General features: G+C 48.6%; 1 protein-coding gene across 1 annotated transcript in view; it reads left to right on the top strand.

Annotated features, from left to right (window-relative positions):
• LOC138567279 (uncharacterized) overlaps positions 1-12559 on the top strand; it is a 215709-nt gene that overhangs the window by 162614 nt on the left and 40536 nt on the right. Inside the window, exon 5 of the mRNA XM_069645328.1 lies at positions 662-786. Coding sequence (XP_069501429.1) covers positions 662-786 — 125 coding nt within the window. The remainder of the gene's footprint in view (positions 1-661; positions 787-12559) is intronic.

Raw genomic sequence — 12559 nt, 5'->3', positions numbered from 1 at the left:
CAAATTAAAATCTATAAGTCGAGCACTTGAGGTTTGGACACAATGGTTGATCTACCTGCTTTACATCTTCCAAAGGATAAAAATGAATTATTAAAATATGAAGAAACGATTGTAAAAGACAGTACTGTAATTGCATACCTGTAATGTAAATGTGGCCATTTTGTATGGGAAAATTGACTTCAGATTAAACATAGTTGGACTCACTTTTGTAAGAATGAAAATATATTTCAATTGAGACATTAGAAATTACAAAACATACAGAACTAAGATGTTCAGTTGCATGTACTTAACTAGCATTCATCTTGATGACCTAATAAATACTACACTCCAGACACCATGGAAAGGATTAGTCTATTGCTAGTTTCTGATGAAACAAAACCCATCGCACCTTTTTCCTTCCTCAAAATGGCCACTGAGTAAGTTTTTTTCTATATTTGCGTCTGTACTAGTAGCATTTATCTGATGCTAAAAAATGAATGGTACGTTTTGACCTCTACTTCATCAGCCCCATGTAATGTCACTGGCTCATCACTCTGCCCCTTCTACTTTTATATTTGTCTGTCTCATAAGACACTTGGAGCGTGCTAAATCTTTCTAGCAAACAATTTGATGCACTACTTATGCTACTACGGACTGTACCAACTTAGTTTTCCTTTTACAGCAGACCGGCGCGTCACCAGCACCCCTCGGAAAAGGACAGCTTCTCCATCACGCAGGACCAGCCGGAGGAGCAGCATTCAGCGGGCAGAACCTGCAGTCTACAGCATCCCAGTGTCCCTGGAAACTGTAAGTCTTTAGGTACCATGGTTCTGTTTTCCTTGGCCCCTGTAGGGGTACGAAAAAACCGCTTTCAAATGGTTTTGAAAGTTAAATAATATGTAAAGAAAGTCGCCCTATGTGGATATACTAACTGCAAAAAAGATCCATGTAGTACATTCATGCAGGAGACTTCAAACGAGAAGTAAAACTACTAGTGTCTCAAATGCCACCTAGGGGAGATGAGCACAGGTCCATGATGTATGTGGTTGGGAAGTGGGAGGGATCAATCCAGTGTAACTAACCTGAAAATGAGGTATGGGAGTGGGACATTCCAGATGATTAGCACGCATATATTTAACTCTTTTAACCTCTGCTTCTTTGTGTTGGGAAAAGCTTTGGAGAATCTGCATGCTTTTCCTCGTTGGTTCAGCCGACTGAAGATCATATGGTTAGTGTACGCTGAAGAGGATTATCTCCTTGAGAATTCTGCAATGGGCCTCCAGCTTTAAACATTTTTACAGCAGTATGTATAGGTAACAATACGATTATAAACCCCATAAAAACAAAAATCAGGTTTTACACCTTCAAAAAAAGTTCATCCGTATAGCTGTAAAATGGACAAAGTGAAATTGCTAGTGGTTAATAATTTGATTTACTTTAGATACCCAACATTTAGTCAATACAATTCTGAAGCTTTGTACACTGAACTAAGAACTAAAATTCTAATGGATTGTGTTCTCCCCTGGATTCCCCATCTTTGATACACAGATATCCTGCTTGCAATCTTGGAAACCTTTTCAACAGCAGAGGGTGCTGTGCCGTATCAAGTCAATGTCACTTGACGGTATTCATCCCTGTGATTGGAAGTGACGTTGATGGTATAAATAGCACGCACAGCGCCCATTGCATCGGTTCCGTTTTTCCGCATGCACAGCATGCCCTCTGAATGATTTGATTCAACTCAGCGATTCTTCTACGTATTACTTAAAACTCTTCTGGGCATTTATGTCTACTCTGAAGACAGGCTTTAAAAGGTGTGCCGACTGTGACTCGAAGATGTCAATCATAGATATGCACAGAATTTGCCTCTCGTGCCTCCGTAAGTAGCACCAATATTGAGTGGAGCTTCTTTCAGTCAATGACTAGCAAGGCCTTGAAAAAGAGACTAAACTCACCCTGGGTCGGTTGGTTTCAAAATCTCTGCCGTGTACTGCTTGGAAGAGGATCTTCTGAACGCAGAAGTTCTACAGGGGACAAATCACATGAGCGAAAGCGGTCGAGATCTATGAGTGATTTGCGTCCGTCAGTCTTCATTCTTGTGTTCATGAAAAAGATTGAGGAGACACCATCGTTTTTCGTCTTCTGACTCCTCGCTGCCAAGTTTCCCAGATATGTCTGCCTCAGCAGCTGACTGGGAAAAGGTCTGGTAGAAAATGGTCGCCTTTTCAATGGTGGCCCCTCCTGGTCCCTCAAAAGAGCCAAAAAAGGCTAGCGATCCCACTGCACCTTCAAATGGGAATCGTCAAAGGCTTAGACACGCGTGCTCAAAAGCATGAGTCAGAAGTCCTCAGAAATGCCTACTCGAGTCGCATCAACATTGTCGACCGCAGAGGCTGCTTCTAAGCCAAAGACTTCAATACCTTAATTATCAAAGAACTCTACGTCATCAACGTCGAAGCCATCGACCTCTGATCCAACTTCTGGCTTTAAGCCACAATCTAAGAAGGACTTTCAAGTCTTTTGTATCCATCTTCGAGGAAGATGACATTCTACCCTTCGGGTACGAACGCTTTGGCACACCTAATGTCCCTGAAGAGTTCATTTCTGATTCATCTCTTTTGGAGGACTTGGCTGCTTGCCTTAAAGTAACTAGTGACTTGCACACTTCCCCTGAAGCGAAATGTGCTTCACCTGACATAACTGCCCATCCAAGTGCTACATAGAGGACAGTTATGAGGGTGTTCTGCAACGGACAAAGTTCAGGATGGCCTCTCTTACATTCTTGATAAGGGCCTTCCCAAGGAACCTGTGCTGCCACTCAAACACCATCTTGGAGAACTGGTAAAAGTCTGACACCACTGCTGCTGTCATTAAGGAGTTGCTGAGGAATTATAGATCTATTGATCATGCATTTTTCTCCAGACACCCTACTCCAGAGTTCAGTGGTACAGGCCACTACCTCCACTTCTAATGCAGCAGCTTATCCATCCATCCTGCCCATAGGGATGACAAAAAATATGACGCGCTAGCAAATAGGTTATTTTTTTTCCTGGGAGCATGGCATTCAATGCCATTAATGCGTCTTTTTCATTGGCAAAGTATACATTCACTCTGGAATGTAATTTCCCAGGCAGCAGATAATAATTCTGAAAGAGAAATGAGGGATGGCCTTAACACCAGCATTAGAGATGGTAAAGATGCAGAATGCCAATCTCTCCAATAGGGGCTTGATGCCTCAGACTACGTTGGTCGCTCTATGGGTTCAAGTGTAGTCATCCGGAGGTTTGCATGGCTGCGCAAATCTGGAATTGCTCCTGATGTCCAGTCAAGGCTTCTAGACATGCCTTTTGATGGGCCAACAATTTTGTAGCAAAGCTCCAGGCTTCTAAAGTGGCTGCAAAATCCTTGGGCGCTGCCACTCGACAGCCACAGCAGCAGAAGCAGCCTCTGCCTTCCCAAGCTTGGAGAGGGTGGCCATTTTGCTTTTGGTAAAAGAGGCAGAGGTCAGGCTACCTAAAGAGGGCAAAGGAGATTTTCACTGACCGCTAGAGGACATGGAGGAAGAACTGCTCAGGCAGCCACCTTTTCATTGCCCTCAACGACAACTCCAAATCCTCGGAGTGCTTTGCGCACAGGACTCAGTGGTTGACCCAGCATTTGAAAGAATGGCGTTTCATTACTTCAGATGCTGGGGCACTTCAAACAGTGGCCCAAGGCTACTGTGACCCCAGATTGTCCCCCGAGTGAGCAAACTCTTTTTCAGAACCAGGCCCGCTCTTTCTGCAATAAATTATTTCCCTGCTGAAGAAAGGTGCTGTGGAAAGGGTACCTGTAGCAGAGGGGAGGGAGCCACATCTTTCCCTAACTAGAAAACTGGCTGATAGGAGCCCATTCTCCCAAACAAGCTCTGGAACATCTCCACAGTACCTGCCACTCTCAACAAACTGGGCTTCTCCGTCAACTTCAAGAAATCCCAGGTGACCCCTTCCCAAAAGCTGCAATTAATTGGCGCAGACCTGGACCAAGGCTTTGCCCCCCGATCCACCCCCCCACCCCTCCGAGTTGAGGGCTCAACATAGCTTGTAGATGGTGACAAGGTTTCAAAACGCCCAAGATCTATCGGCTTTCGATTTTTCTGAGGTTGCTGAGCTTCATTGCATCCTGCATTTTTCTGGAGCCAGTAGCCTGCCTAAGGATGAGGTCCCTCTAGTGGGCCTTTGGATCCCAATTGTCTCAGTTCTCAGGCAGGATGACAGACCTTTTACGTCCCGAGCAAGGTCGGACAGGATCTCCTGTGGTGGGCCTGCCAGGAGAATGTGGTGATGGGGGTAACCTTTTGGTAACCCTGGCCAGAGATAACCGTCGTCATGGATTCTTCCCTTACGAGATGGGGAGCTCACATGAGCGGTCTCAGATTTCGCAGTCTTTGGTCCTCATGAGAATCCAAACTACATATTTTAGAGCTGAGGGAAAGCAGACTGGTACTGATAGCCTTTTTGCCATCCATACAGGCGAAGAATGTCATGGTAATGATGGACAACAAAGTGGCCATGCATTATCTCCACAAAGAGGGGTGGTGTAGGGTCACTACCACTGTACAGGCAGCATGACGAAGGACACAGACAACCAATTCCAGCTTTAAAATAATCAACTTTATTAACTTAAATGTCAGGATGGAGAAAGGCCTTACTTGCCCTATGCTAATGTTGGATTTCCATACCTTAATAAAACTAAGGAAAGTCTGAGTCAAAGAGTTCAATTTAGGAATCTGTCTGTGAGATGGGGTGGGAGGGGTGTGTGGCTTAGCGCCGTAGCAGATGGGCGCTTAGTTACAGAGCTCCCGACCCTGCTCCTTATTACAAACATTGCTGCGCTCATAAATACACTGAAGTGTATGACCTACTTGTGGCTATCTCTCTTATATTGCCGCTGTGTTTCCAGGGCTCAGCGAGCGTGGAGGATGACGTTTAGAGGTGTGGCGTCATGGCCTACAAAGCAGGGGAGTATCGCTGCAGTTTGCAGCCGCAAGCCGTGGCAGCTGTTCGCGACTTGGAGGTCCCGTAGTCGTTGGGAACCACGTTTGCTTCACGACACAGGTAAACCTCCATTAAAACGCTGTATTCCCACATAATGAAGCAGAACCAACATATAAAATGACTTTTTCACAGGAATGTAGTTATTTTATAACTCCTTTATACAGTGTGGGCTCTTTAAGGTAATTAAGGGCTGTGGACAACATTTAAATCTTACCAAGGATGTATTTCGTCTACAACTGTAATGTATTGGTGAATAAGAACTTCCACAAAAACTAACAAGGAGCCTAGATACCTCTTTCATACTGTGTGTGAAGTAGTTGATGCACACGTGTGACAGAAAAGCACTCTTAAATCTATTAAGCACTGGCCCACATAATATCAGTCAATGCCATTAACTAATGCAGGTGTGTAATGAAATAAATTAATTTCTTGGAAGAATTCTCTCTACAAAATATAATGCACATTACCTGGAGTCATTATAACTAAACTGTCAAAGTAAAGCTTGTACTGCCCATTTGCTGCCTAGGCCTGACCTGAGAGTTCAAGTGGATATTCGGTTATAAGATCTAGCCTCTGTCAAAACAGTCTCATTGTATGCACTTAATCCAAGTATAAAGTGTGTGTATAGCTGCTGAATCTTGTGTCTTATTACAATGGGAACTCTTTTCACTGCTGTGCAGGTATTTTACTCGCTTAAGAGCTTTATCCTGCCTTAATATGTCTGCTAAAAAACAGCAATCCAAAGACACAATATCCACGTCTACCAGTAATGCCCCCAAACAACAAAAGAGTGACTCTCCCACACCGATCTTCTGTGACGGGCACCACGTAGCAAAACACTTCCACTTATGACCGTAGGACGACGCCCTGGCTTTGGCGAAGACTTCCCTGCAGTCTGCTGGCAACTAATAATCTCTAAACTCTAAGGCTGCAGGAGCCATGCCCTCTGGTTCAGCGATTCTGGGTCATGATGAAGGATTAAGCCTCCCTCTCTGGTGAGCAGATCCGGAAGTACCAGCAACTTGACTGGAGATGACGCTGATAGGCTTAGTAGGTTCGGATACCAAATCTGCCTCGGCCACGCTGGGGTGATGACTCATCTTGCATTGACACTGTTTGAGTGTGTTGTTGACGCGTAGCAGGAGAGGCAACAGGGGAAAAGCGTACAGAAACGGACCTTCCCGTGGGAAGGAGAGAGCGCCCCAAGCTTGTCGGTTGGTGATATCTGCTGGCAAACTTCTGGCATTTGGAGTTTGCCGCTGTGGCAAAGAAATCGATCGGGGGTCTGCCCCATTTGACGAACAGGTGGTCCACCTGATCCTGCCGAAGTTCGCACTCATGGCAGGAGCACAGTTCCCTGCTGTGGGAGTCTGCAATGGTGTTCTTGACACCTGCCAGGTGGAGAGGGACGAGGCACATACCCTGTCTGATGGCCCAGTGCCACAAGTCCTGAGCTTCCTTGGAGAGTGCTGGTGATAAGAGTGCCCCCTTGCTTCCAGATGTAGAACATGGTGATGGTGTCACTGAAACCCCTCAGCACCTTGCCCTTCAGAAGGAATGACTTGAGGGCCCAGAACACTGCCCGTAGCGCCAGGATGTTGATGTGCAGATCCTTCTCCTCCAGAAGCCATAGACCTCTGGCATGTTAGACGTCCAGTGTGAGCCCCCAACCTTCCAGAGAGACGTCTGTGGTGACTGTCTCCTGGTATGGCAGGGTTTGAAATCCCGTCTACCTGGGTGATGTGGGAGCGCACCCCCCCACCATACTATCGCCGCCAGAACTCCTTGTTGAGGGATCGTGTCTGCAAAACTCCCAGACACTTGTATCCAATGTGCTTCCAAGAAATCCTGTAGGGGTCGCATCTGCAACCTGCAGAGACGGATGTGGTAGATGCAGGACTACCTCATGCCCAGCAACAACTTGATGGCCTGCACCATGGCCGTCTTCCCTGACGCCAGACGTTGCACCTTCCCTTTAATGGCTGCATGCCTCTTCAAGGGCGAAGCCAGGCAAGCTACTGTGTAGAGTCTGGCGCAGAGGAACCGTGCATTCTGTGATGGCATCAAGCAGGACTTCAGATAGTTTACTGAGAACCCCAGCTCCGTCAGCAGCCGGACGGTCTCCTTCGTGTGCTCGTCGACCTTTTCCAAGGAGCGGGCGCGTATCAGCCAATCGTCCAAGTACGGGTATACATGTATGCCCTGTAGACACAGATGGGCCACCACCGGGGCCAGGCATTTCGTAAACACTCTTGGGGCTGATTTTAAGCCGAATGGTAGGAACTTGAACTGGTATTGCTGTCCTTGCCACACGAACCGTAGCAACTTTCAATATTTCCTGTGGATGGGGACATAGAAGTATGCGTCCTCTAGGTCCAACAACGTCAAGAAATCCCCTTTCTCCAGTTGGCCGAGCACGTGCTGCAACATGACCATCCTGAATTTTTGAGACTTCAGGTTGTTCAGACGGCGCAGGTCCAGGAATGGTCTCCAACCCCCTGTCTTCCTTACCAGAAAGTATCTAGAATAGACTCCGGAGCCCCAGAGTCGTTTGGGAACGAGCTCTATCGCCCCTTTCAATAACATGGATCGCACTTCGCTCGCACTCCGTCCAGGCGCTGAGGAATGTGATGCTTCTGGCAGGGAACCAATGGAATATGAGGGCACCTGCATTGGAACTTCAAGGTGTGTCCCTGGGCGAGAGCGTCCAGCACCCATCTATTGGTGGTGATCTTTCTCCACTTGTGGACAAACCTAGTCAGCCGGCTTCCCACCGGGTTGCATGAGTGGGGGCCCAACGTCTTGGCCAGTTCTGCTTGGGCGCTGGCACACTGCCCTGCGGGTGACGTGGACCTCTGCTACCGTAGGCCTGGGAGCGACCTTTGTAGGCTTCCTGCGTGGAGGATCAGCAAAGTTGTCTGGTAAGAATCCTTTGGATGATCTACTAGATTTACCCCTGGAGGAGCAAAAAGAAGACTAGCGATGCTGTTTAAGAATGTGCCGTCTCTGTATCTGTCTTTATGGCTTGAAGGGATTCGTCGACCGCCTTCCCGAACAGATTTTACCTGTCGAAGGGCATGTCCAGCACCTTCGCATGAACGTCCTGACAAAGGTTTGGCTTTCAACCATCCCTGCCGACCAAGGCAGACTCCGTTTCCCATCTACCGGAAACCCGTGTCTGCGATGTCCACTGCCACCTCCCCTTTGTGAAGGAGGGCGAGAACTTCCATTTTCTTGTCATCGGGGAGTAATTCTAGGATCGGGCCCAGCTTGTACCAAAGCTCCCGGTTGTATCGGGCCAAGATAGTCGGAGCATTAGCCGTCTTGATAGTGGATGCTGCTGTATAAATGACTCTTCCCCATGGCGTCCAACTTCTTCCGCTTCTGCGACGGTTGCGACCTCAAGCATTTGGGTGCGGAGTCTGGCACCGTATATTTCTTCTCACACCTGTCTCGCTTGGTTGGAGCCGTGCCTGGGTTCTTCCTGAGGGCAAGGCATTCCTCCCAAATGTCGTCCAGAAAAGTAACCGCCAAGATTGTCTTCCTCTTGGACTCTCATCGCTGATGTAAGAAACCCTCTTTCCTGGTTTCCTCGGGCGGCAGCTGGGAGCACTCTGAGGCCCTGGAGATCAAGTGGAATGATCCCACTTCTGTCAGGTGCAGAGACTCTTAGGGGCGTCCAGATGCAGTGATTCATCGTCTGCCAGGACATAGTCCTCATCTTCGACGGTTCCTGTGGCCGTGTGCGCACCAGTGTGCGCATCCGGGTCCGCTGGTGGGAGTCTGGGCCCGACATGGTGGAGGAGGCTGATGTGGAGGCATCGGATGACGCTTTCTCTTAAGTGGAGGCTGGTCCGGGGCCTGCGGCAACCTCTGCTGGATCTCCACCAAGGTGTGGAGAACCGACAGGATGTCCATGGATATGTCCCTTGGCTACAAAGGGAACAATGGAGCGCTAGGCCCTGCGCCTTAGTCGTCCTCATGGACCATATGGACAAACTCCGTCTTCTGTGGATGAGATGTCCATCGGTTGAACGCCAACCTTGGATGGCTGTTTTGGGGCTTCCTCGCCCCCCTGCCCTGGGGTTTTGAACCGGGATCTGGATTGGTGCCTTACACCTGCCCCCCTGTGGTGCTTGCAGCCTTCGCTGCTGCTTCAGCGGTCGTGTGGCACCTTGGAGGCAGGGATACCCTTTGGGCCTTAGGAGCCACCCTCGTCGGATTGGCTCCTACTTCTGCCGTGGTCGACAAGGATTTTGACTGTGCAGGTTGAGCCTGCTTGGGCTGTGGGGCCTTCTTCTCATCCTCTGTCCTGGGCTTATCTGATTTCTGGCCTAACTTGGCCGGGTGGGTGACTTCCTCTTCGAAGAGAAGCTCGATGGTAGGCTGGCTCCAGAAGCAGACCCGCATCAGCAGTGAACCTGGTGGAATCGGACTTACAGTTCTTAGCCTTACCTTGGACCCCCATGGATGGGGCAACCTCAAAGGAATTTCTTCGGCCGGCTGGTCCTGAGCGAGGCATACCCCTGCTCTGAGCATGGGGTAGAGGCCTTGTTCAAATTGAGCCATGCCGCCAGTCTGCTGTGCCTGTCTTCAATTGTCTTCTTCGAGAAGCCCAGGCATATCTCGCACTCTACCTCCATGTGTTTCGGGTGCAGACAGTAAAGACATTGTACATGTTTGTCCTTCACAAAGATGTTCCGTAGCCCGCATTTGGTGCAGGGCCTGAAGAGGGTACTTCCCTCCTTTTTGTCCTCCGTAATGATCGGAGGGCACGAAGTAGGCCCAAGAAGGCCTCCCTGAAAACTTTGACAAATCTTTTCCCTTTAGGGGTGCAAAACTTCACCAACAACGGGTTCCCGTTGCCGGCCGATGAGGAAAGAGCACACAGGCTCTGGTGGAAACAAAAATCAAACTTTTCCACAAACTCCAAAAAAATGTACAAATGGCTCGGAGAGCAACTCGAGGACTCCCAACACTGAAGCGTGCAGTACAAATCTGATTATGGCTGCCAGATGTCGGGTTTAGGGAGAGAACTGGGATTTGATGGGGGCAGTATGACCCAGAGGAAGACTGATTTGGGGTTAGAGGAGAAATCAGTTTTGAAGTGAAAGTGAAATAGGATTCCCAGCCTGACAACGGGGAATATTCATAAGCATGTGAATCCCTGCCAGACCCCATGCTGGAGAATTCTGTGCTCTCTAGTATGTCGTCTTTGGCACACAACTGGGGTTTTGAAAATTAATTTCTATTAGAATGTCAAGCACTCGTCACTTTAAGAAGGAAAATCTTTCCGAAAGAGCCCGATTGCTTCCCTCTTCATTTTTCAAACACCTTTTATGGTCAACACTTGTGTGGGACGAAAAAATGTCATTAATTATTGCCCTTGGTTGATTTTTAAATGTCATATTAATGTGCACATGAATTATGTTATAGTTTTAGGCTTGTTCTGTAATCAGTTATTTTGTTTATTTGTGTAAGGTTTCATGTAAAAAGAAAGTGGCCCCTAACAGTCACCTGAGACCACTGATTCTAGTGTTGGCGCCATCAGTGCCTTGCATAAGTCGATGGGCAATCCATCGGGGCCGGGCGCTTTGCCCGTCGAGAGGGACCCAATGGCCTGGGTCACCTCAGCGGCAGTGATTGGGGTGTTGAGGCCGTCCCCTTGGGATGCACAGAGTGTGGGAAATTGAATAGTCAAAAGAAACTTGCATATACAGTGGGCGTCGATTGGTTCGGGCTTCGCGTACAGCATGCTATAGTACTATGCAAACTGTCTATTAATAGTATTGTCCCCTGTAAGTAGATTCCCGCCCTGATCCTTAATGGCGGTAATGATTTGTGCCACCTGTCTGGTGCACAGGGCGAGCGCCATCAGGTGCAGAGGTCTATCCGCTTCCTGAAAAAAGGTTTGTGACCAGCCTGTGAATGATTTATGGGTGCGAGAGGAAGACACTCGTTTCAACTACACCCGGAGTACAGTGAGCTGTGCAAATGTCTGCGGATCGCGAGTGTGTTTGTATTGTTTTTCATTGGTTAGAATGTCATCCCTTATTTGGGATTCCCGTTCTCCCCAGGTTTTCAGTTTATCGGACCACCTCAAAATGCACTGCACCCGTGATTGCCTTAAAAGGCATCCCAGCGATTGAATGCACAGTAATCGGGGGTCAGATTGGTCTGCCAAAACAGATCGATGTCGCCTTCTAGGTGTTTGAGAAAGTCAGGGTACCCCAGGACTCTTAGGCTGATGCGCCACAGTGGCTTCCTGCATGGGACCTCGGGTAGGCTGATGCGCCACAGTGGCCTCCTGCATGGGACCTCGGGTAGGCTGATGCGCCACAATGGCCTCCTGCATGGGACCTCAGGTAGGCTGATACGCAAGAGCACCAGTGCATGGTCCGACAAGGTCGTAGCTAGTATATCGCACCCGTGGAGCAGGGCCGTGGTGTTGGAGGGGACAAGCCAATAGTCTAGTCTGGAACAGCTACCATGGCAGTGCAAGGAAAAGGTGTAGTCTCACTGTTTGGAAGCTTGTAGATGCTTGGCGGCTTAGGCACAATCTCCCATAAGGGATTGGAGAGTGACCAGCTTGTGCAGGGGAGAATGGCGGGGTCATAGTCGTCCCCCGTCGGTCCCATGAAGGATCGAGACCAATGTTCTGGTTGCCCCTGACTTACATAAGGGCCCCCATGAATTGCACTCACTCTGTAAAGTCGCGTGTGAAGAAGGATCGAGGGTCCGAAGTAGGCGCATATATGTTGAGTTGTTGCCGTATGGGGTCCTGTACCAAGATCTACCTCCCATCTTTATTTGCCATTGTGCTGGTAACCTGGAAAGGAACGCGTTGTCTATCAGTATCGATACCCCTCTTTTACCCTTGCACAAGGAGTGTACCGCCATCCCCATCCACCCGCAGCACATTGTCTCAGATTCAGCAGCGTTGAGGTAGGTCTCCTGCAAGAAAATATCACCCTGCATAGCCCGCATGTAATTGAGCAGCTGTTTCATTTTTATGGGGTGCACCAGACCTTGAATATTTAGAGTTATCAGTATAAGAGAGGTCATCACATTGCTATGTGGAAGGGTTAGCGGATGTATGCTTATATTCTGGACCCTGTTTAACACAACACCCGAAGTGATATAAGAAGCATATGCAATAAGTGAACCCCAACAAAACAAAAACCTAACCATTCCGTAGAACATTGGGATAAAGGTACTGCATCCCTATAAAGAGAGTAAGCACATGCATGGGAGTGGTGGGGGGATGACCTGCAGATCTTTTCCGCACCCCATGCATACCAACGCCCCCATCCAAGGATCGCTGGCAGTCTCATTGTACAATAACATTGGTAGAACACTGAAAAACCTAACCAGACCAAACCCAAACTGGGGAGGTTCAGATAAGCCCAGGGTGGCAAGCGGAGCTCTGTGGGCAGACCCGCCCAGAGATTGCCAGTGCCTCCCAATGAAGGTAAGCATAAGAGGAACTATGCCGGAAGAGAGGAGCGGCCCATAAGCCATGTCGCTGGGAGGCATCAGAGGAG

The sequence above is a fragment of the Ambystoma mexicanum genome, chromosome 2p, assembly GCF_040938575.1.
Source record: "Ambystoma mexicanum isolate Mex_15411 chromosome 2p, UKY_AmexF1_1, whole genome shotgun sequence".
Lineage (NCBI taxonomy): Eukaryota > Metazoa > Chordata > Amphibia > Caudata > Ambystomatidae > Ambystoma > Ambystoma mexicanum.
This window is presented reverse-complemented; position numbering and strand designations above follow the sequence as displayed.